Source organism: Oryzias melastigma, linkage group LG10 (assembly GCF_002922805.2).
Source record: "Oryzias melastigma strain HK-1 linkage group LG10, ASM292280v2, whole genome shotgun sequence".
NCBI lineage: Eukaryota > Metazoa > Chordata > Actinopteri > Beloniformes > Adrianichthyidae > Oryzias > Oryzias melastigma.
In genome coordinates this window covers 11,041,355-11,066,515 of record NC_050521.1, presented here as the reverse complement: position 1 = coordinate 11,066,515, position 25,161 = coordinate 11,041,355, and the positions used below count along the sequence as shown (strand labels likewise).

The window sequence follows — 25,161 nt, the reverse complement described above, 5'->3', positions numbered from 1 at the left end:
AAAAAAAAAAAAATCAAAAAAATATCCACCGAAATAAAGTGACTTCATCTAATTTTTTTAGTCATTGGTTGAATCATTGGGGTCCTTTCACAAATGTAAAAAGAAATGGTTTACATCTCATTTTGGCAGCTAAAGCAGCAGGATTAATATGTTCCATACAAGATGATCCTTGGAAAACATAAACGTGTGGGAGCAAAATGCAAATACATTCGGCGCACATGTAGTTCTTTAAGATTACGGGATTAAGAGGATGGAAATGAATGTGTTTTATATAGGTGTCTCTGGGAACAAGATGTCAAAACAAGAACAAAGCAGGAAATTATAATGTTGTTCTTGACACAAACACATTTCTTCATTAAATGTGTGAAATCAGCAGCTTTGGTGTGAAAAGAGTTCAAGAAGAATATTCAGATCTCTTGCAAAGTTCTTTATCCAAATAAACATCATCTTGTTTGTGGCGTAAAGAACGGCTCTTCCTGTTTTCTGGGGATTATGATCTTGATTTATCCAGTAAGATCAGTTTAAAAGTGAATAAACTTTTGGATTTCCTCCAAGATTGTTTTTTTTCCTGTCCCGATTTAGTTTCGACTCTTAACATCCATATAGGAAAGAGCTCACGGGGAAGTTTAAGTCAAGCTTTAAGAAGACATAAAAGAGAAAATACGCAGCTCTGGATAAAACCAAATTACTATTATGTGAGTTTTATTGTTGGACTTTATTTGAGGTATCAACAGAACAATGTAAAATGTGAAATAATTAGAAGTTTGTAAAGAAACTAACAAACAAGAACACAGAATTGTGTTTTTAATACATTCTTGTGGCTCTTTTATCATGACAGAGGACATATGTACAGACAATAAACTTAATATTGCATTTTAGAGTAGCCAATTAATTAATATGGTGAATAAGGAGCAGATCAAAACATGCCGTTAGAATGAACTAGTCAGAGTATAGAAACTCAGTCTCACAAGAATGTTGGTATTCCTGCAAGTTTAAGCTTTCTCATGATGTAAAACATAAATGACTAAGCAGAAAACGTTTCAGTGAGAAATGAACAAGAGCTTTTCAGAAATTAGATTTTAAAATGTTATTTGTCATTATTTTTGGCTGATCTGTCTACTTGATAAAGCAAAATGCTTTTTTTAAGTTTTTCTACTTCACCTGTAAGTCATTTTACCATGTAAGACATTATCAGTCACGTTCAGTAGACGGTCTTTGTAATTAGTATTCTGCAGCTTTTAGCCAAAATGTTAAAAACTGGTGTTGTTTTCTAGGACTTAGTTTCTGCAGAAATTCATCTCTGAGTTGTGGGTGGGCGGGGCTGTTGACATGAAGTAATTTTTCCCTCATTTCCCATCATCCCTTTGTATATGTCTCTCCTGCTAGCTTACAGCCGCTTACAACCCCAAAACATTAGGAGTGCGACAAAAATGGTAAACATTAGAGCCATCTAGCCCTACAGTTTTAACACAGAGAAGCAAGAATATATACGGATCTCTTTTATTTATTTATTTTTTTGCAAATAAATGGATCTTAATGGAGTGGAGCTTGAGGCCTGCCGGTTTTAGATTTTTCGTAACAACTTCAAGCTTTTTCCAAAGACATTTTTCATTCACTCTGGATTCACAATTTGAATAAATTTCCTTTATATGTCCTCCATCTTCAGAACAATGCTAAAAGAAAAACGCCAAAAACAAATTTTTCATCAGAAGGAATCTTTAAATCAGATCATGATTTATCACAAATATTTCAAAATATCTAAAAACGCACAAAACGAGTTTAATCTATGTACTACAGTCAGATGATGAGACAAGAGTCGACTGGTCGCTTTTTGACAACTCAAAGAACTTTAAAATGATATTAAATAGTTTACTATTTTCTTGCCTTCATTGATGCACCACAAAAACTTTAACAAATGCCACCGACCTGCCACATCCTGGCTCCCATTTTGACAGAGGAAGGCTGTAATCCTGGTTGCTCTGAGGGCTCTGCTCACTCATCTGGTGTGCTGCAGAGATGACAAACCCTCTCCCCCCGTTTCATCTGCTTCACACACCTTCAGGGTCAAGAAAATTAAACTGGAGACACAATATGGAAGAGCCACGGACCATTTCTTTTAGGGGAACAGTTAACGCTCCCTGCAGGTGGACATTAGTGATTTATCTCTGATTATCTGGTAGCTCGTAGGTTCCTTCAGGTCATTACCAATCAGGAGCCAGTGATTAAAGAGAAGATGGAGAAGTGGCTGAGTCATCCCGAAGAGGCAGACTTCATCTATCAGAAACATCGCATGTAAGACTGATTACTCCCCACAGGAGAAGGAAAATGTTCAAAATTTTCTCCATTCTGACGCATTCCTCTTGACTTAGAGAGGTTTGCATTCATTCTCATCCTATTTTTTGTCCTGGAGGATCAAATAATCCCAGAATACTTTCACTGTCATGGTGGCGTAAAGACCCTCCATGTTTCAGAAATGAAGGAGGCCATTAAATTATGCGTTTGTGAGGATGGCGCGGATCCAGCTGCGCGCTGTCGTGCGCTGCAGCTGGATCCCGAACCGAACCAAAACGAGGGTCCAGGATAGCTAAGAGTGAAATCTCCTTCTCCAGAAATAGGACGACGGGAGCTGTTATCGGTGACATCTATTTTTAGCCACTGCCTGCCTCACGTGCGACATACGTGGCGGGTCTGCGCGCGCAGAATTATTCATGAAAGCGATTCATTAAAATGGGATCCGCGTTCAGACTTCGAAACTTTGAAGAAAAAGTCAGAGAGAAAAAAAAGAGGGAATTGTTGGGATTGGCGCCCTTATATATGGACACGTGAACGCACCATTTCCACGATATATTTTTTATATTATTGATTAAAATCAATTAAAAATGTAAAAATGAGTCAGTCATGAAGGATTTTACATTTGTGGAGGTTTTTGAAGAGGGCTGATGCATGATGGGAGGATCAGCCTCAGCTACAGCTCCTGCATCACCTGCGCGGAGATTCGATCGATCCGACGTGTTTAAGTTGGACAACCTGCTGCGTTCACTGACAGGTCCGGAGCAAAGATACCAGACACAGAAACACAGAGACCTCCACCGTATCCACCCCCCCTCCTCCTATCTACCGGTGACTCCGTTTACGTTCCACGTTGGCTCCGCCCCTTACTCGGTTTTGTCCAAATCGGGCTTTTTGCGTCGCCGGAGCTCCCTGTTTCAGACGGACGTCATCAGCGAGTAAAGAGAGGAGCTGACGTCGAAGGAGAGTCACCGAGAGGAGCGGGCCAAGCAGGAGGAGGGGAGGGGGGGCTTCACCAGTGCTTACACTGATATGAGACACATCCTCCTCCTCCCCCCTCCCCTCCCTCCGTTTTACGTCGGCGTTGGTGCGTCGGGAGCCCCCCTGTACCGGCGGAGTCCCAGCCTATATAAGTGACCGGCGAGCAGAGTCCCTCAACCAGATTTACGGGTTCCGGACTTCACGGCTCCCACAGCCGCCGACTCACCTGCGCTCCGATTGGAGGGACGGACATCCAGCAGCCGGCCAGCCTCCGAGCTGGACGCTGCGGCGGGGAGGAGAAGGTTCTGAAACCTTGCTCTGGACAGAACCGCTGAGATGAACGTCCAATAGCACACTTGAGAGCTTTCACACCTTTTTATTCCCCGCCATCTGTCTCACAACACCTCGGAGACAGAACTCTTCAGAGCGACACTCCGCTCCCAAAACCTGAACTCACACCTGGAGGAATTCCAACCGAGCACCGACCATGTACCGCTCAACCAAAGGAGCGTCGAAGGCTCGCCGGGACCAGATCAACGCCGAGATCCGAAACCTCAAAGACCTGCTGCCCATCTCTGAGGCTGACAAAGCGCGGCTCTCATACCTGCACATCATGTCGCTGGCGTGCATGTACACCCGGAAATCCGTGTTCTTCACTCAAGGTAAGAACGGCTTCAGTTAGAAGAAAAACTACCTGTTGATGGAAACTCATGTTCTACAGCGGCGCGTGCGCTCTAATACCCCACTCTGGCGAGAGCAACAGGTGTCTGAGCGCCGCGGGACTCATGTTACACACCAATCTAATGCGTTATTAAACCAAAATGATTAGAAATGAAGCTTTAAAAAATCTGTCATCTGTCGCTGTCCGTGGTGCTGAAACGCTCCAGCCTCAGTGACGGCTTTACTGCTGAAACATTCCAGCATCAATCGCTGTCCGTGGTGCTGAAACGCGCGCTGCTTCTACTGCAGTTTTTTCCCCTCTTTTATTTATTTATTTATTTATCAACGTATTTGTATTCCCCCTCTTTAGAAATGGGAACTGCCGCTAGTCCAGAGGAGAGCGAAACGTTTCTGTCTTTCCACGAGCTGTCGGAGTTGATGCAGGCGCTGCCAGGCTTCTTGATGCTGCTGACTGGAGAGGGGAAGCTCCTCTACCTGTCAGACAGCGTGTCTGAGCACCTCGGACACTCCATGGTGAGTTGAAATGATTATTTTGCATAACGTTGCGGTGCTTTGGACTTTGTAAATGGGAATTTTTATTTGTTTTTTAGGTGGATCTTGTGTCGCAAGGGGACAGTGTTTACGACATCATCGACGCCTCAGACCACCTGATCATGAGGAACAACCTGTCTGCTTCTACATCGCTTGAAATGGGTAAGACACAACCCCAGAGCTTAAATCACGATACAGAATAATGTGATTTTTAATCAACCCCTCCTCCTCCTCCCTCCACCCCACAGACCGTCTCTTCCGCTGTCGTTTTAACACCACTAAGTCGGTGCGGAGGCAGAGCGCTGGGAACAAGCTGGTTCTGATCCGAGCACGCTGCCTCTCTCCTCCCTCCTCCTCCCCCGCAACCGGGTCATACTGGACTTCCAACCCAGTGTGGGTGTGCTTCTGCACTCCTCTGGAGCCGCAGCCCACCCGCTCCGGTTCCGGAGCCGAGAGGGAGTCCACCTCCACTCCTCCTCTGACTGACACCAACTTATTCCTGGCTTGCTTCCACTCCCAGCATGGACGTGACATGAGGCTACAGTCAGCACAGAATAGGTGAGTTGATGCATTTTTCCTCTTTTTTCACATGCTGCTTTCACTTCAATCTTGAACTAAAGTGGTGAAGCTTCAGGCTGATAACCAGCACCTCTCTCCCCCTCAGCGTGAGCACCTTTCTGGGCTTTGATGTGGCAGAGTTGCGCTCCCGTTCTTGGTACAGCCTCCTCCACCCGCAAGATCTGTCACACGCCTCTGCTCAGCACCGCAGTCTATGTGAGTGTAATGCATGAATGCAGTCCCCCACAGACACGTTACGGCACAAATACACAGTGGAAATGGATACAAAGTGATGCTGACTTGTACTGTGTTTATGGTTGAACAGTGAGGGAAGGAGGAGAAGGCAGAGCAGAAATGGTGGTGCGTGTCCAGGCTGAGGACCAGTCTTGGGTTTGGCTCTACATGGTGCTTCAACTGCAGCCTGGAGACGTTCCCATCAGCAGCAGCAACTACATTGTTAGGTATGTAGAGCACATTTATGTGGAGCTAAGACTGACTGACGGTGAAATGCTCATCTAACTTTCGGCTTTTCTGCTGCTTTTTCCTTCATCTTGCAGCGACTCTGAGGCTTGGTCTGTGCGTCAGCAGCTGAGCTCAGAGCAGACCCAGCTGACCCTGGTTCTGAGTGTTGGTGGCTCTCAACAGGAAAGCCTCAGCCTTCAGTCTCCAGACACCCTCTCCAGCCCAGACCAGGTCTTCACACCAGGCAGCAGTGGCCTGTCTGCCCAGTCATTTGACTTCAGCACTGCTGGCTGCAGTGTGGGCTCCTCAGATGAACCTGGGAGCTCCGTCACGGAGGCCATGCAGGTGGAGGGGGACCCCCGCTCCAGTATCTCCTCTCTGGAGGAGGAGAGCTTCTTTCAGCAGCACATCACAGAAACCCCCTCTGCTGCCTCTTCCCCCACCCCTGTTACTGTCGAAACAGTAGCAGACCTAGACTTTTTGACCCAGAACATTCTCCTGCCTCCGTCTTTCCAGCTAGACCCCCCACTGCCAGCTCTCCCCCTGCCTCTCCCCCCCGTGCCCAGCTCACAAGCCCAACAAACCAAAGAGTTTGTGTGCACTCCCCCTTACACCCCCCAAGTGGGTGGGGCCAGCTTCCCGTTCAATGAGCCCCTCTTCAGTTTTGACCCAACAGGCACCACCACTCCTCCACCTTCTGCCACAACTGCCACCTCCACCACCTCTTTGGCCCCCTCCGCCCCTTCCACGGCTCCGCCAACAACAGCTCCCAGCCCCACTCCTCCCACCACCCTCTCCACCAAGATGCCACTGGCATTGCCCATCTCCTCTACTGACTTGCTCTTCCCCGGTGAGCTCTGCAGTGGCTCCATGTATGAAAAACTCCCCCCTACACCCGACAGTCCTGGAGACGGGGACTGTACGGTGATGACCCTTCCTGAGGTGAGGGGTCCACTATATGTAGATGTTCCACTGGGACCTCTACAGTGCCCCCCTGAAGGCCTCCTCACCCCGGAGGCCTCACCCGGCAAGCAGCCCTGCATTTCCTTCTTCTCCCTGGAAAGGGAGAAGGAGAGAGCAGAAATATCCCTTTTAGCTCAACACATCAGCTCTTTGGCTGAGGGATTCTATCTCGATCCACTGCTGTCCAAGCTTTCCCCCCCTTCTTTGTCACCTTCATCCTCCCCTCCCTCCCCATTCCTGTCTCCAGTCATTGAATCTGCTGACTCCGTCCACATGCTGAGGGAGTTTTATCCCATCAAAGCATGGAGAAGTCTGGACATCCCCATCCTCCTGGATGATGATGACTCTCTGTTTGAAGAGAGCATCCTAGAGTCCCTCCTGCAAGATGACTGTGCTCCTCTTCAGACATCCGGTCTCTCCCCCCCTCCCCTCTCCACCTCTCCTATGCCCAATTCCTCAAGCCCAAGCTCTCCTCAGACCCCAGTGTGCTGGCGCCAAACTTCCCAGTTTGAGGGAGTGGGCCACATCTGTAGCGTCCAATCGGCGCAATGTAACTCCTTGGCAGGGTGCGGGGCGACTGTGGCTGCTGAGGTCATGGCAGAAGGGGAGGGGCTGGCGGAGGAAGCAATGGAGGTCGAGATGGTGTCATCTCCAATGTCCTCCTGCTCCTCCATCCCAGCTTCTCCTCCCCTCGTCGTCACTGCCTCCCCGAGGCCCGCCACCTCCACGCCCATCGCCTCGCCCACGCCCGCCGTGTCTTGCACTCAGTCCCTCCTGGAGGAACTGGCCGTCCTGGAACCCATGTTTGGGGCAGGTGCCTCGATCGCCCCTGGCTTAGGGCAACAACCTGAGTTGTATCAACTCCAATGTCATCCATCGCCGCAGTGCTTCCACAAAGGTGAGGGTGTGCTTCTGTGTCACCTTTGGGATCAAACTGTATACCTGGAGGTTTTGTGGACCGGACCACTCAACTTGTCTCTCCGTTTTGTCTTTCAGATGGGAGTGGAAGTGTTCCTCCGTTCTAAAATAAGTCTGTGACTTACTTCATTAAGTATGGCATATTGTCATATTTTGTGGAGACCCTTTTACTGAAAAGTAAGAAATACTTAAGTGTATAAATATACATAATGTATATATAACTTAAGGACTTTTAACTCCTACAAGTCTCTTGGGAACAAAGATTTTTGTTCTGTCATTTCTTTGTGTACTTCTTCAAAACTGGTGCAACATTAACACAATGGTGCGACGGCGTGGACGCACAACTGGCCTGGTTTTGAGTCCACGTGCGGTCTCTCAGCTCTTCTGTTACATGAGCTTCATATGATCACACAGAGAAGCATCTCTAAGCTTGTGAGTGCCGTTCAACCTCCAGATGCGCATTTGTATTCACTCGTAGTGAAATATCAGTTGTGAACAAAAACAATGATGCTTTCTTTTTAACTTTTTCATTGAGGAGATAAAATCTAGCACTTTTGCCTGACATGCAATGCAAACGCAAACCTCAAACGTATCAAAGTCAAATGTTTACGATCGATCGCAACCTTGAAGAGATGAAGATCAGAGTCAGATGGAGAGATCTTCTTACAAAAAAAGTTGGATCTATTCTTTGCAGCCTTTGAGGCCAAAACTCACAAACCAACTGAGATACTTTGAGTGTTGAGTTTGCGACTTCAAACCTTTAACATCTCATGTTTATTTCATCATGAAAAGTTGTGTATCGATGTGATGTGCAAACAAGCGAGAAGAAAACCTGTGGAGAGACTCCTGGCGAGTGAGGATTCAACGCCAGACCAGATGTTTTCTGCTGTACTGTACATTAAGACTGAATGTAGGCTCATCGGGTACCACCCCCCCCGCCTGGCCGGAGGGCAGTCTGGCTGGATATTCTTGCAGCATCAATATTTGCAATGCTGGCAGCTTATAGCGGCTCCTGCGTGCCTGAAACGGCCCTGACCTGCTGAACTCTTTAACCCTCGTCCATTCAGACATGGACGGTTGCATCGATGCTCCGTGGAGCGCGGTGCAGTGAGGCACAACTGACTATGTGAATGAACGATTCTTCTTTTTTGAGAGGGGCTTAGACTACAAAGGTTTTGTTTTTAAAAAATGAAAACTGGGATGACAAAGCTATTTGTATTCAGTAAATCCAACGACACGGGTTGAGAATGGTACAATTCCCATGGTGTCGACATGCTCACGTAGAGTTGTCTACGGTCAAGTAAAGGATTGATTCCTACGTTCTATAGCTATTAAAGGCTAATATACATGTGTAAAAATATATCATTATATGTGTAAAGTTTGCAAAAGGATTTTAATTCATATGCATTATGTCTGAGGATGTAGGCATATGTTCTTTTCAGAAAGGTTGTACACATTTGTATGAAGCAGCTCTGTACACATGAGGAGGCTATTTTTATTGCAGAAGGTGGAATATATTCTCAACATCTTACTGCTGAATGGACATTGTGGACCAGTGTTCTATTGTGATGCTTATAAGTGTATTTGGTTGTCATACAAATGCATTTATAATAAAGTGCACTTAATGCGGATGATGCATTTGTGTCGTCACAGTCAAGCCCCCCTCTTCCTCCGTCAGTCTCCTTCTCCTCCTCCTCCTCCTCATCCACAGCCCACAATCTTCCTCCCTCCTCTTCTTCCCTGGAGCGAGTTTCGCTCAGCAACAGCGCTGACGCACACGCATGACGAGACAGAATGAGACGCAATCTGACTCAGACTGACGCACGCACTCCACATCAAGGTTTCTGCTTGGGACGCACACGCAGGTCGCCTCCTACTTATGATGATGCATAATAGAGGGAGATAAATGCTCCCCCATCTAAAAGAAGAAGAAGAAAAAAAACACCCACACACCTAACAGCCCCCCCTTTCTCTTCTTACAAATCAGTGTCCCACATCCAATGATGTCCTTGCTGGCTGTGAGCGCTCAGTGTGGTGAAGATTCCATATATAGGCATTCCTGTTCAAGACTGAAACAGCATCACATCTATTCTCAGCTTCTATTCAGAAGAATGGGGGTGGGGGGCTAAAATTAGAGGTACAGTAGAAAGTGCCAGACTCATCCTCTGTTGCCACGGAAATGGTTGATATACAGCATCCTTAATCATAAACGCAACACAGAGGATGTTGAGTATGGAACTGCAACCGAATCAGCTTCATTAAAAACACAAATGCTGGCGTTCATAACAAAGCAAAGCTTAATTCATCTGTTCTGCAAGCGAACATTTTGTTCTGACACTACCTGCTGCAGTGCTGTCGATGGACAGATGGGGAGAGTGGAAGGGATGCTGCACAGCTCTCTGCCTCCATCTGCTGGAGAAATCCCGCACTGCACCTTCAAGGAGGCCAGCAGACTATTGCATAAGAAGTTGTCTGAGGAAAAGGTTAGGAGGACAAATGCTCCCATCTTAAAGGTTAAGCAGGTGTCAAGATGAAGCGCATCAAAGCCTAAATGAAGCATGAGAACACAAAAAGTGTGTTTAGATGCATTAAATGAGAGTAAATTATAAAGACAAATTTATGCACCCGTCATCTTTTACTACAGAAATACAGACACGCAAAAGACATCAAATTGAATAACAAACAGCAAAAAGAATACTTGAAGGAAAAACTAAAATCTAAAAGAAATATTAAATAAAAATCAAAAGAACCCATGTTTGACACCAAAAAGGCACAAAAATATAAAGGACTGCTCCAATCCTCTGAGGAAAACATTTGTTTCCTCTATAATACATCTAACAGAATCTCCCTTGCTCTAGTCTAAGAAAAAAGGAAGAAAATTTGCATCCATTTAGGCAGAATTACCCCTGCCAGCAGGACATCAGGGATTGATGTAATTAAAATGAGATTAGATAAGAAGGCATTTGAAGGGTATCAAATATTTAAAACAAAAGCTCGTCTGTGTGGAATAATTAGCTAAGCCTGCCAGAGTTTGTGTTAAATTCTTAATGGTTCATGATTGATGGATCATGTTTACGTTAATCAAGCACCTGATTAATTTTTTTTTAACTCTCCAACACAGTGGTGGTAGTTTCAGTATTTGTTTGTGTTTAGGTTCATCTGACAGACAAGAGTTCTCAGTTAAGAAAACACAACAAGACAGAAAACAAAGATCTCTTTTTGTTTTACATGTGCAGTAGAAGATTTATTTCTTTAATAAATGGATGTTTATTAAGTATGTTTTTTCTTCATGAAATCAAAAATTTGATAGTTTTCAAAAAGGTTTAAATCTTTTTCTGAGCTCTACAGTCTTCTTTTCCTTTCTTTGGATCAAACCTAAATGTGTTTTTCCTTTAATGCAACGGCTTTTTAAGCCTGGTGTAGGTTGAAAAAAGATAAAAGGTGTCATTATTGGTGTTGAATTCTTGCAGAAAAACCATCAGGGACTAACTTAGTTTGCTTTTTTAAGCATCACTATTTATTATCCAAATAATCTCAGTGTAAATTGTTCTGTCATGAGTTCAAGTAAAAAAAATATATATATATATATATATATACGTTTAAAACCTTGTAAATAGTTTTTTTTAAATATTATTTTAAAATGTGGGCTGCACGGTGGCGCAGTGGTTAGCGCTCTCGCCTCACAGCGAGAAGACCCCGGTTCGAATCCCGGCTGGGACCTTTCTGTGTGGAGTTTGCATGTTCTCCCCGTGCATGCGTGGGTTTTCACCGGGGACTCCGGCTTCCTCCCACCGTCCAAAAACATGCTTCATAGGTTAATTGGTGACTCTAAATTGCCCCTAGGTGTGCATGTGAGAGTGAATGGGTGTGTGATTGAGGCCCTGCGACAGACTGGCGACCTGTCCAGGGTGTACTCCGCCTTTGCCCTTCAGAAGCCGGGTTAGGCTCCGGCACCACCGCGACCCCGAAAGGGAAGAAGCGGTCAAGAAAATGGGTGGATGGATTTTAAAATGTCAGCTCAAATCTCAAATCAGATCCTCTGACTAGGAGTAAAGAAAAAATTTGTGCTTTTTTTAAACCTACATTTTCCAATCTTTTAATCATATGTGCATCTCTGGCAGCTCAAAATCAGTCCAAATCTGACTGTAAGTGATCCCTGCATGAAACTCATTCAAAACTCATTATTCAACAAAGTTTCTATTTGAAAAATCAATTTCTATGAAGAATTTTTTATTTTAGAGAGTACATTTGTCCATTGTAAATGTATAAATAAATTCTAGCTTGTATAAACATTCACCTGTTGTGTATTATATCCAAGCCTGATAAAAGTGTGAGAAATCTTCTGCAGAAGCTGTTGTTAATTTGTCAAAACAGCAAACTAAGACCTTCAGTAGAGAGTAAAGCTCACAGTTACAGTGGTTGTATTTTAGTTAACTCACTCCTTTAAACCATCTTGAATTCAGAATTAATGTTTTTGATGAAAAACATGTTTAAACTCTTAAGTGATTATTAAATAAATGAGGAATAAGGAGTAAAATTGTGTTATAAATGAGTGTTTATTAAGACAGGAACAACATGAAGGTGGTAAATGAACAAAGCTAGAACATTGCAGCTCCTCATTTCTTCTTGCTGGATGCAGCTTCTGCTGCAGCGGCTGCAGCTGCAACAGCGTCTGCCTTTAGCTTCTCCTCTCTCTGCTCCAGGAAGACTTTGTATTCGTCTGCTGAAAGGCTGAGGAAGACAAGAGAGGAATTAGATTCAGTCATTACATGTGAATAAAACAAGAATAAAAAAAAAACTGCTGGAAAGTTTCAATTCTTTCAACTAAATACTTCAGCTAGAGAAGTGAAGGTTGTGCAGATTCTTGCTCTGAAGTCACTACTGCGAGAAGACTATAAAAACTGACAAAAGAAAAACTGTGAGGAGACAAAAACACTTTCTAATTATAACATAAGGGTTAGCTTAGAAAAGTTTGAAAAATTCTAGTTTTTTCTGCACTGAAGTAGCTCTGGTCAGGGTTACAATCAATCTCCTGCAGGAGGTTGATGTTGACTCCACATCTCTTCTCATGACCTTGACCTCACAAGAACCTCAGACTGTGCATTCCTCCTTTTTCTACACTTTCCTGGGATGATTTGTCAACTGAGGTCTGATACTGTCCAGAAAAAAGTCAGTTCTTGGACCTTTTTTTTGAAACGTTTTTTAATAATTACTCCTGAGTGTTGAAGATATAAAATCCTATCCACCCTCACCCACCTTTGTCATGAAATAGATAACACGTCAATGTAAGGCTTGGGTCATCTGGACCCCATAAGATAGTATAACAGGTACTTGTGCAACATGTGTGTAAATGGACATTAAGAAAACTGGGATAAACAAAGCAAACAAAGCTATTATCTCTTGTGTGAGTCATAGTGGTGCAGGTCCTGGACTCAAGGAGGCCATCTGTCAACAACACACTGAGAAATCAATGTTTTTTGATGCATGAGGTTTAAGTTTACAGCCTATAGTTACAGGATGAGCCAGAATACTAAGGAACCACTTTTCTAAAATAAATCTCTAACAGGGGAAGCTGTGAGTGCAGCACGACTGTGTAATGTAGGTAAACAAAGAGCCTCCCTCACACTGACGGATCCTGAGTGTTGAAGCCAGAAACATATTACATCATTTCAGCACTAGAAATCCCATCAGTCACAAAACTAAAACCACATTTGGACTCCAAACGCGCCTCGTGCTGGTTTTCCAGAAATCCTGCCTCATCTGCTGCTGATTACCTGGATCGGGTGTGTTTGGCCAATGAGGAGCTTCAATTGAAGGTCGGTTGATAAACATGTAGGACACCTGTCCTTAAGGACTGGATTCTGACACCCCTGAACTAACATCAGGGTAAAAACAACACCAAAAATGTGCTGGACTGGGAAAAAAAAAACTATAAAATAAACAATAAAATGACACATTTTCAATTTACATGTGACTTATATGTGTAGACTGCTTCTTGCAAGAATCACCAGAATCACATGAAGAATATAAAGATCATTAAAGATGCATTGTGAAAGCTGTCACCCTGCAAGGTCACCCAAATTCTTTTTTTCTCTTTTCAACATTCAGTCAGAACGTTTATACAAGAAATTAAATGGAAAAAAAATGTTTTTTGACAGCTTCAAGGATTTTAGGGCAATTTATACAAAATAATGGCACTTTTAAGATAATAAAAATACACAAAATAGTATTTTGAAGTCTCTAGAAACAAGAGTCAGAAAAATTTCCAACAACACAAACTTCTCTAAAAGAATTGTAACTTTAGCTTTTCCATTTAGACTGACCCTTTACTCGGGATTTGTTTGGGTCTTTGTGTTGAATCCATCTGTGTCACGTCTTTTTAAAGAATTAAGATTAGCTTTTCAGTCTGTAAAATAAAGAGAATAAAGAGAATTTGATTTCCTTCTGTACTTATCACAAATAAAGTATTAGCTGTTGAGAATTTGTATGTTTAAAATCTGATAGTACTTTGAGGTGTGTCACTAAATAATATGGATTAGAAATAAGATTTTTTATTAAAGATGAGTGGAACAGAACAGATTGTGACGGAGGCACAGTGGAACATTGCATAAAGAGGCTTAATCATCAATTCCTCATATATATTTAGGGGCTTTGTGCCAATAAAAAGAACTAATTTTGACATATTCTAAACAAATTGGAATAAGATAAAAACATACGAGTAGGTTAAAACATTTTTAAATCAAAAATGAAACACCAATCAGTCAAATTCATGTCGTTTTTTTATGAAACAAATCAGCTTTTCTGTTATTTATTATAAAAGAAATTGGGATTTTAATATATAAAATTTTACCTCTGATGAGCGTAAATTGGCAGCAATGTAAGAACAGTATTTATTTATAAAAATTGGTTTGGGAAATGTAAAAAAAACAACACTTTTTTACTGAAATTATCAACTTCAATAATACTACTGTGAAAAATGTTCATATATTGGCAGTAATTCCAACCCTAGAAACCCATTTCTTGAACAATAAAGTCACATTTTAACTTGTACCAGACTGACTTGTGATAATATTGATCACAATAATATTTATTTTATTATTTTATCAATAAAATGCTGGTGCTTAATAAACCCAAACACACACATTTTCTCTCATTTGCGCAGAAGTTTCTGCAGCTTCTCTGAAACATGTCGGATTTTTCATGGACATTTAGTCACACAGGCGATGAGCACAGAAGCGCTTACTCGTTGACCACTTTAATGCCCAGAGAGTGCGCTGAGCCGATGATGCATTTGACGACCGTCTGGAGGGGGGTGTTCCTCTGTTTGAAGCACTCATCCTGAGCTTTCACCTGAGCGATTTCGTACACGGCCCTCACAGAAACGATCCCTGCCACCTCATGGCCTAAAGGACGAAACAAAGCAGGAAATATTTGAAGCAATTAACAAAAAAACATCTGAATAACACCAGCAGCACCTCTCACCTGTTTTGCTGGCACCTTTAGCAATCCCAGCCGCTTGCTTGAGGAAATACGACACAGTAGGCTGGCCGATCTTCAGGTCATATGTCCTGTCAGGCTGGGGAGACGCAGACAAGCCACCGTAAAGTAAATGTATTCACAGATCAAAGAGATTCATTTATTTCCTCAGCAGAACTTGAGAATCTTAAAGACATACAGGCTCGTTCTTATAACAGGTGGTCTGTTAAAAGTTTGATTATGTCCCAATTATTATTTCATTCAGTGGAGTGATAAAGCCCCCCCTCCGTCAAACCATCTGTTCTTACCATGGTGTGTACAGCATAAAGCAGTAATTCACTGCAGCACTTGAAGAAGACAATCACACACATTGCTTAGTTTATTATTTGTCACCAAAAAAAAAAAGAAAAGGTTTTATTTGATAATAATGTGTATTCTGATTTATCTGCATGAATTTCTTCAAGTGGAGTGAAGTTTTGTCCTTTCAGAGTCAAATCTCTCAAGGTCCTTCTCGTATTAAGCATCTCGGGCTGTGGGGGGGTCTGTTGGTGCAGAGTTTACCCTTAGCTAATTTCCCATTAACCCTTTGTTTACACACTCTTCCGCTAGCTTATAGCACCTCACAAGCCTAAGCTAATATTAGCGTAGCAAAAAAATGGTGAGCAACGTCAGAGCTATCCAGCTGTACAGTTCTGAGACAGAAACCTCCAGCACCTGTAAGGGGCCATCCCTGTGTGCGACTAAGAAACAAGGTGCCAAACTTCAACACTCGAGGGCCGGCCTAATACATGTTTTCCAATGAACCTGTCATTGTAGAGTGAGGCAAGGAAGTATTTAGTCAGCCACCAATTGTGCAAGTTCTCCCATTAAAAAGATGAGAGAGGCCTGTCATTTTCATCATAGGTTATACCTCAACTATGAGAGACAAAATTTTAAAAAATCCAGAAATTGAAATTCAGAACATTGTCTGATTTTTAAAGAATGTATTTGTAAATTATGGTGGAAAATAAGTATTTAAGTCACCTACCAACTATCAAGATTTTTGTCTCTCACAGACCTGTAACTTCTTCTGTTAGAAGATCTTCTGTCTTCCACTCGTTACCTGTATTAATGGTACCTGCTTTAACTCGTTATCTATATGAAAGACACCTGTCTACAACCTCAAACAGTCACACTCTAAACTCCACTATGGTCCAGACCAAAGAGCTGTCTAAGGACACCAGAAACAAAATTGTTGACCTGCACCAGGCTTGGAAGACTGAATCTGTGATAGATAAGCAGCTTGGTGTGAAGAAATCAACTGTGGGAGCAATTATTAGGAAACGGAAGACATACAAGACCACATATTATCTCCCTCCATCTGGGGCTCCCCAAAAGATCTCACCCTGTAGGGTCAAAATGATCACAAGAACAGTGAACACAAATCCCAGAACTACATGGGAGAATCTAGTGAATGACCTGCAGAGAGCTGGGACCAAAGTAACAAAGGCTAGAATCAGTAACACACTACAACGCTATGCAGGGACTCAAACCCTGCAGCTTCAGACGTGTCCTCCTGCTAAAGCCAGTACACGTGCATGCCCGTCTAACGTTTCTAGAGAGCGTTTGGATCCAGAAGAGGATTGGGAGAATGTCCAATGGTCAGATGAAACCAAAATAGAACTTATTGGTAAGAACTCTACTGTTTGGAGGAGAAAGAATGCTGAGTTCCATCCAAAGAACACCATACATACTGTAAAGCATGGGGGTGGAAACATCATGCTATGGGACTGTTTTTCAGAAAAGTGTCCAGGACGACAGATCCATGTAAAGGACAGAATGATTGGGGCCATGTATGGTCAGATTTTGAGTGAAAACCTCCTTCTATAAACAAAGGGATTGAAGATGAACTGTGGCTGGGTCTGTCACCATGACAACCATCCCAAACACACTGCCCGGGTAACGAAGGAGTGTCTTCTTAAGAAGCATTTCAAGGTCTTGGAGTGGTCTAGCCAGTCTCCAGATCTCAGTCCCATAGAAAATCTTTGGAGGGAGTTGAAAGTCCGTGTTGTCCAGCGACAGCCCCAAACATCACTGCTCTAGAGGAGATCTGCATGGAGGAATGGACCAAAATACCAGCAACAGTTTGTGAAAACCTTTGGAGACTTACAAAAAATGTATGACTGCTGTCATTGCCAACAATGGGTATATAAAGAAGTGTTGAGATGAACTTTTGTTTTTGACCAAATACTTATGTTCCACCATAATTTACAAATAAATTATTTAAAAATCAGATAAAAATGTCATGTCTCTTCAGTACCTCGGTATTGCACAAAATAATTCTGCCCAGTTTATTTATGGGTGCAAAACTTAACGGGTTTAACTGCAAAAAACTTTTAAAAATGATTTAAAAATCATATATGTTCATTAACTGTAAAACACACTTTTTAGAACATCTTTTAATCAGATTCTTATCCTTGAATATAAACTGAACTTCAAACGTACATAGAACCTCTGAATTCATCTGCAAAAACGACATCATTGGTCCTGAAGGGGCCCCTCGGAACTGCATTTTAAAAGGCTCAGGCTTTTCTAAGATTTCAGTTATCAAAAGCACAATAATTTTCTTAGAGCAAGACTTATTAGGAAGCCTGTTTCGAAAAAAAGAGACACAGATAATAGCATCGACGGGCTTACATGATGTAATCCACCTCAGGACCTTGAAACAGACTGCAAGGACTTTTTTAGAAGTAAATCCTCGGGAAAACATTTTTTTTCCTCAACAGAACAGTTTGATGGTTAGACTTTATTTCAAACGTCTTAATTTTTACATTTATCTCATAATTTGAACTGTCCAAATGAGCAATCTAATATTGCTGCCAGTTGAATTATTTAACAAAATGATAAAATTTAGCTAAAAATGCAAATTCGCATTTGAGTAACATAATGAAAAAATGAAACTCCTGGAGAGACAGACCTGTGTCCTTAATCTAAGAGGAGTCTGTCACATCAAAGTATTTCAGTGAGATGAAGAGGCAGTGACTTACTTTGATGAATGGGCCTCAGGGGTCATCTTATATTGAACCTAAGAACTGCTATTGCCTAAGATGATGATGGTGTTATATCAGCATGTAGGATCCATGCCACACTGATTGCATACATATTTGTATGCGTGTTTTAAAGTGTTTTTATTTACTGTTCTTCCACATATTTTCCTCCTCTTTAACAGGAGAATTTTAAAAACATTTGTAAAACAGGAGAATTTTACTGTTATTTTAATAACATTTGATGAATCTGATTAACAGAGCAAAAAGAGCAGCTAACAGAAATCTAGTTGTTAATATGTTTTTTACTTTAATATAAACTGTGTTAAATTGGAACTGTTAGTTAAACTGAACTGCTTTCTTGTTTAGCTTAATACTAAATTAGTCATATTTGTAAATCCTAAAGGGGAATTTTAACCTTGTCTGTTATTTTGACCTGGGTGATCTTCGCATTTCAGCTGCTTTTTTAAGAGTCTCCACAACGAATCATCTACCTCCATATAACCTCATCTTCTGCCTTATCCTCGTTTCCATTGACCACCTTCATGTCCTCCTTCACTCCATCCACAAACGTCCTCTGGGGTCTTCCTTTAGGGTTTTTTTTGTTTGTTTTTTCTCATAGCTCCAAGTTCTTCCTTTAACCAACATATTCACTGTCCCTCCTCTCAAAATGTCCAAAATAATTAAATCTGCATCCCTGCATTTACCTCCAAAACATCTAACATGAGCTGTTCCTCTGATGAATTCATCCTGATCCTATCCATCAATCTCTAGATCCTGTATCTTTTTCAAACCCACTGTCTCTAAACAACATGACTGTTCTCCCCTCTAGACAAAATGCAGTTGTTTCTGGCTTTCTCCAACCATCTCCTCAAAGCAAATATTTCATCTGTGGTTCTCTGACACGGCAAGTTCCCTCGTCCCAGTCTGCCTGATCATTTTAACTATCCAGTCATCTAGAAAAACCTTTTGGTCTCCATAAGATTGTTTCAATATTTCCCTAAAAGCCACACAGAACTCTTTCTATTTCAACACTAAATATCCACCTTTCTCCTTTCCATCAAGTCGGCCAACTCTCAGGTTTTCTCTGCCAAAGTCTCTACATTCTAAGTTCCTCTCTCGTTCCTTCTTTTCTCTTGCTGCTTACGGACAACTTCCTCCTGTGTTTGTGACCAACTGGAGTCCAACTTCCACCAGCACTCTGTAGGTCCAGTGGAGATGATTGTTAGCACAGGAATTAACTTAGTTAAACCTTTATTAAATAAGAAACTGTTTGGAAATATCAGCAAAAAGTTTATTTTCAATTTGACATCCTAAGAAAGTAGGTGGAAAGTCTTTAACAATATTATCTGCATCTGAATACTCTTCAAGAGTCACGTTCTCTCTGTGGATTTTCTAGTTTGCTCCTTTTACCGTTTTCCCTGAGCCTGTTTGTTACAATAAAAACTGGGCTAAATCGGAGGATCAGACAACCTCCAGGGTGGGTGGACAAACGTTCATCCATCACCGTCATATAAGCAAGCTACAACACACATTTAATTACTCTATGTACCACCGAAGCTTTAAAAAAATGCTCTTTATGATCAGTTTGTCCAATAGCTGCTTTCCACCCTCATCTGATCTCTGCTCCATCCTTCCTCTCAGGGCTAAAACAGAAATAATCTCCACTGCTTCTCCTCTGTAAGCCAAGTTCACCAGTTTTATTTAACAACAACAAACATCGATTCAACCAATAAATCTCCTGAGAGAAAGTTTGTTTTATATCCCTGTTATCCGTCACATAAAGAAAGCTGGGAGTAGAGCTCAGGCTGAGCTCAGAAGATACTACAGCGGGTGATTTGTCTTCATAGTCATGTCTGCTCACCGCAGTGACCTTTCATCAGATCACGGAGAGTTTTTCTTCATCTGTAGTGAAGCTGGTGTTTTTACAAGGTTCAACAAGAACTTGTGTTTGCTGAAGCATTTTTAGCGAATTGAAACTAAGACTTGGACTACTGGTTTTCTGACGGGGAACAAACAAAGATACTGGTTTGGTGAGCGCAGTCGGTGCACAGAAACTGTTACTGGGGAAGTCGAGTCCTCAAATCTGTTGTTAGGAATGTGAGACTTATTACAAGTTATTGCAAAACAGTTGATTGCACTTGGTGCTGCTGAGTGTGTCAAAAGCATCTATTAGATTTAAGGGGAAATGAGTTTTTCCATATTGAGTCAAGAGGCTTTACAAGTTTGATTTCCCTCAATAAAACTAGAGTTTTAAATCTCCTGGGTGATCCTTTCCTAATACTTTATTTGCTGAAATAAAGGAATGAGAAGAAACATTTTCTCACTGTACTGTATTTAATCAAAATCTCTACTTTCTTTCTTCTAACCTCTAGAATATGTGTTTTGGAATAACCTCAGGTAAAATGCGGTACACCAGAAAGGGACATTTTTTTTTAGTCATGTTAGCTTTTAAACATGCTCTTGTACAGCCTAAATCCTATCTGCAACTTTTCTTTCTACCATTTTATTCAGATGTCCCTGAACTCTGAAAAAAAGAAAAGAAAAAAATAATGACTCTCGTTTTGTTTTCTTCAAGTTATTCAAACAGCAGTGAAAACATACATGAGCTGCAGGGACCTCACAATGCATGCAGTTTGTGCAACTAAAATGGTCCACTGCACACAAATGCACCCCTCACATTCTCCCTTTTCTAAATGGAAATGAATGGTGCTAAAACTTTAAAAACTTCAGGCAGAGTTTGGCTTGCTGTTGTCAGTCTTTATGTGGATCTTAATGCCTCTTGGCTCGAGCTTCACACTTAAAAAAGGCATCGATCTTCTCATCTGACTCTATGAAAGAAGGCTAAAAGATGAACTGTTCCGACAGCCCATCTGTTTCTTCAGAGTGAGATGAAAGGCACTAGGAGATGTGCCTAAAGCTGCTGACTTAACGAAGGTGAACTACAGATAAAAACAGTTGTCTTTGCGGCTGAAAAGGATCGTGTTTTATGCAAAAGCACGCTGCCAAACACCAAGAATCACCAGCAGATGGCGGTAATGGGCAACCTGAAAGTGCGCCACAGTTCTTGCTAGATATTGCACATTGGAGTACATTCATGCCTCTAAAAGGATTAGGCTGCATGTCCTTACATCACAAACTTCATTCCATTACATGTTCAGTTAGCTGACGGGAGCCTGATTCAAAGCAACACAGGAAGATGGGAGGGGGCACGACAAGTTAAACATTGTGTGGCTGTGTAAAACAAAAACTCCCAACACCCCTTTTTAAGTAATTCACTTCTCTAGCATGCACTTAATGCCTCTTGACTCAGAGTTCCTCTGGGTATTGCTTCATTAATGAATGCAAATGGAAAGGCTTACTTCAGTGGTGGAGTATGAATAATGGAAGTGCTGCGATGATGTTATGCAGCGAGTGAAATGAACCACAATCGTGGGAGGGATGTATGTTAAATAAAAAGGGGTGGGAACGGGTTAAAGAGAAGTACCTTCACGTGGATCTTGACTGGCAGAGGAATGCCCTCCTTTAGCTCCTTGGTTTTCTCATTGAAGTCCTTGCAGAACTGTCCGATGGGGATTCCTTTCTGCATTAGAACAAGGAGGAAAGAAGAAGGCAGACGGTGAAAAACTGAGAGACTTTGCTCTGAAATGTATGAGGGATTTGAACTGGCGCATCATTCGCCTGAATCTCACCAGTGCCACACTGTGCTGACAGAATACAGATGCCCCGGTTGCTGTCAATCAATCCATCACAAAGCTTCAGAGGTCTGACTGAATTTGCACATGTAAACTGCTCTGGAAGGCTGTGCTTTTGTGAGAGCCGCCCACTGTTTTCCCCGTGCACGTCTGTCATGAGAATATGACTAAATGCGTGTTGGAGCCCAGAGCCAGAAGAACCCGGTGATGAATGGGCTCCCATTTTCCAGCTCCAGCGAGGCCGACCAAAGCGAAAGCAGAATGGATGGTTGACATTAAGTCAACAGCGGGCCTACGCTGCTCCTTTGCAGCATTTCACTTTGGAGCTGAAATCAGCAGCAAAGAACCTAATTACAACTGCTGAAATCTGAAGTGACCTTCACCCATCATCCTTCCCAAAGGCTACACCTCGGCTGAACCATGCTTTAGAAATGACAGCAGAAAAATGGGAACTTCACATAAAGTATAATGGCTCTTTATGCTCTACAATAGAGCCCACTAACTAGAGTCAGTTGTCATGGGCCTTTGGCCAATGACAGGCCAGGAAGACATTTATTTCAAATTAACAGGGTGTTTTCAGACACTCATTTCTACTGGAGGCATCAAAAGAAAGCACTTGATGATTGAACCAGCAGCTCCATCCACCTCCCTTTATCAGCAGCTAAAAATGCGGCTCAATTTTCTCTGATGTTTGCTGTGCAAACACCACAAAGTGATACTTTAATGCTTCCCGTGAGCGGAGGAAGATTAGCATTTCAGCTGATGGGTGCTATCTGAATTACAATACCCTACCAGGGAAATGAAACGCGGCTTCGTCCCCGGAGTCCTCACTAGGCGCTACCTCCTCTCCCCCACCTTTGTACTAATTAATACTAATCCCATGACAGCCCCTTCCACCCAAACCCATCCCTCGGCACACTCCTCATAAAACAACACAGGAAAAGTAAACAAGCAGGAAGAGTGCACTACAAGAAAGTCTAATTAAATATGGATTAATATAAAGGCTGTGATGTTGGGTATGAGTTAGAGCAAACCCTTGGGCTCTGCCTCGCACACTCGCCTCCCGTTCATTTCTTCTATTCTGTCCCTGTCGGATAATGATCTCCTCCACCGACTCAGACAGCCTTTCAAGCCACACAAAGCTATGAAAAGGCCTCACTGACCAGAAAGAGATAATGCCTGACGCCTTTAAAACGTGCTTAAGCACGAACGGGGAGACATTATGCAGACAGAGAGGGGCTGTGCTAAAGATAAACAGAGGAAGAGACTTCATGCCTTTCTTGTCCATACTGCTAAAGAGTGCTCAATAAAACACAAAAAGGCTTAAAGATAGGCAAATAAGTCCAGTCTCTGGACAATGTACAGATTCCCCAGAGCAGTTTCAAGTGCATAGGAGAGCAGATCATATTTTAATTAAGCTCCTCCACAATGGCCCACACGTACCAGCCCCGGAAGTTTTATCACTGCATTTCAATCATTTACCTGCAGTAATTAGGTCGTTTGAACCATGTTAGTGGCTGCAGGAGCTGGCGCGCCATGAAAGGAACGTCCAAGGGTGGCTCGTCCAACCTCCCATGACATTTATCAGCAACACAGAGCTGGAACAGCAACATTCCTGTGCTGGCCAAACCGCTAACCCGCTCACTGCATCTGAGCAACAAATCATCCATAAATCAAAGCTGAGGGAGAAATCCTTCTTCCTCAACCATGACTGATGAGAGCTCTCCAGTATAAAGTGTCCGCAGCCGCTCACTCGAGGCAGAGCCCTTCCATGCCTTCGTCTGTGGGCAAGGACATTCTGATGAACATCTTCAAAGCCTTTGGAGATCTTGGGTAACGGGATTAGGCTCTAATCTAAGACAATATTTCTTGCTGTCAAATCTGGCAGCCACTGTGGTGCGTAATAGCTATATGATCCGTTTCAGATCAGCACGGAAGGATGAGTCATATTAGTCATAATTATGGGAACAATTAAGCATTTGCAATTAAAATTCCAGAAGCCCCCCCATTTGATTTGACCCTCCTTCCATATTCTCTGCAGCCTTTTCTGACACTCGCTTCGTGTTAATGTGATTGGCCTTTCAGCTTCACTAACTCTTTTTAACAAGATGTAGCTCTGGTGTTGCTGTATTGTATGTGTGTGTGTGCATGGGGGGGTCCTGAAGGAAGGGAAGTGGAAATGGAAATGGAAAAGGGAGAGACAGCTGAGGTGTATTAAAGTTGTCAGAGTGTGGTGAGCGGCACGGCGGTGGTCAATATTTGAACGATGAGAGGGCTTTGTTTGACTGAGGTGAACAACGGCAGGAGAGACGGGCAGAGTGAAGGCCGCCCGCCGGAGGCCCTCATGAATATGGGCCAGCGGGCTTGAATGTTTATGGATGAACACTTTGTCCTCGTTTAAATGCGATGAGACTTTAAGAAGTTGATCTGCTGACGGCGGGGAAGCGTCGCAGGTGTTTCTACACGAGGATTCAGAGGAGCCCCCAGCTTACGGAGGCGTGGCGACAAAAGGTACAGATGAGACGAGTGGATAAATTGGCCCGATTCTAGGTCTGTGACATGATGACACAGGTGTGGGAGAGGAGACAGGCTAGTGGGTTAATTAAACTCTTATATGCGAAACACTGAAACACTGTCATTCATTACGTTCATTAACTTGTTCATTTAATCTGCTCCACTGTTGGCATTTTATCATATTCAGCCCCGCTGCGGTGCCATACAGCTGATTAGGTTTCATGCTGTACCCCTTGGCTACAGGGGGGGGCAGAGAAGCTGAGCAGCGGGTCAGTTGGGTAGCTGCTCATGGCAAAAAGCCTGAAACAAAAAGAGCTCGTGGTGGACATGCATTTCACCTGATTTTCCACAGCAGAACGGGTGGATTAGCTTTAAAAGTGGAAAATGAAAACGATTTTCACCCTCAGTCTCCACTGAAGTGTGCTGAGCCAAAATACAGGCCTGCATGGAGGAGCTTAGGAGTGCAGCTCAAACAGGCAGGAGCACAGACCCAACGGAGTGAACTGAATTCAAGAACTCACATCTATACAAGCGGAAACGAGCCAAAAATCCTCAGCTGTGTTTGTGTTGTGTGGATACTTTGCTCAAAATAGATACAAAACCTTCTCTTTGTGCACCTGAAACAAGAGGAATTTACTATTTGAGGGCACAGGGAAAGCAGGCGACACTGCAACAAAATGGATTGTGTCATGACAAAACATCCCATTTTCAACTCCATTAGGTCCCCCTCACAGACTTGACAGTGTTGTGCTTTTTGCTACTTCACATGATTAATCACGTGTGGAGGCTGCAGCAGAAACGCAGCAGCCTGAACTACAGGCAGCTGTAGATCCATGCAGGAAATGACTGAAAACAAAACTAAAAAAGAAAAAAACACTGAAGAGATGAAAAAGCTTCTCCTTATGAAGAAATGACGGCAAATGTTCAACCCAAACCAGTGTTGTGTGAGAGAAACGACATTTTTCACTGGACACAGACCAGCAAAGATCCACTCTCATCTCGACTTTTCCTTTCAGGCTAAAAGGAAGCCCCACATTACATCTCCTTAAATTGGTTGTGATTGTCTGATC

The 25,161-nt window shown here is 42.8% G+C and overlaps 2 protein-coding genes and 1 long non-coding RNA gene across 3 annotated transcripts in view; 1 reads left to right on the top strand and 2 right to left on the bottom strand.

The window, feature by feature from the left end:
* Positions 1–1,498: 1,498 nt before the first annotated feature.
* LOC118599269 lies at positions 1,499–2,695 on the bottom strand. The gene is made up of 2 exons (XR_004948575.1): positions 1,927–2,695; positions 1,499–1,673 (listed from the first exon to the last, which is right to left on the bottom strand). It is a non-coding gene; the product is annotated as an uncharacterized LOC118599269 (long non-coding RNA).
* A 755-nt stretch (positions 2,696–3,450) lies between these two features.
* npas4a (neuronal PAS domain protein 4a) lies at positions 3,451–9,019 on the top strand. Its single transcript, XM_024284101.2, has 8 exons — positions 3,451–3,932; positions 4,301–4,464; positions 4,542–4,644; positions 4,731–5,040; positions 5,147–5,256; positions 5,366–5,501; positions 5,598–7,363; positions 7,462–9,019. The coding sequence occupies exons 1-8, from the start codon at positions 3,758–3,760 to the stop codon at positions 7,488–7,490; spliced, it is 2,793 nt and encodes a 930-aa protein (XP_024139869.1). The 5' UTR covers positions 3,451–3,757; the 3' UTR covers positions 7,491–9,019.
* A 2,901-nt stretch (positions 9,020–11,920) lies between these two features.
* mrpl11 (mitochondrial ribosomal protein L11) overlaps positions 11,921–25,161 on the bottom strand; it is a 54,158-nt gene continuing 40,917 nt past the window's right edge. The window contains exons 3-6 of the mRNA XM_024283910.2: positions 21,370–21,465; positions 14,866–14,959; positions 14,627–14,786; positions 11,921–12,114 (exon numbers count right to left, since the gene is read on the bottom strand). Of these exons, the coding sequence (XP_024139678.1) occupies positions 12,000–12,114; positions 14,627–14,786; positions 14,866–14,959; positions 21,370–21,465 (465 nt within the window). The 3' untranslated portion in view covers positions 11,921–11,999. The remainder of the gene's footprint in view (positions 12,115–14,626; positions 14,787–14,865; positions 14,960–21,369; positions 21,466–25,161) is intronic.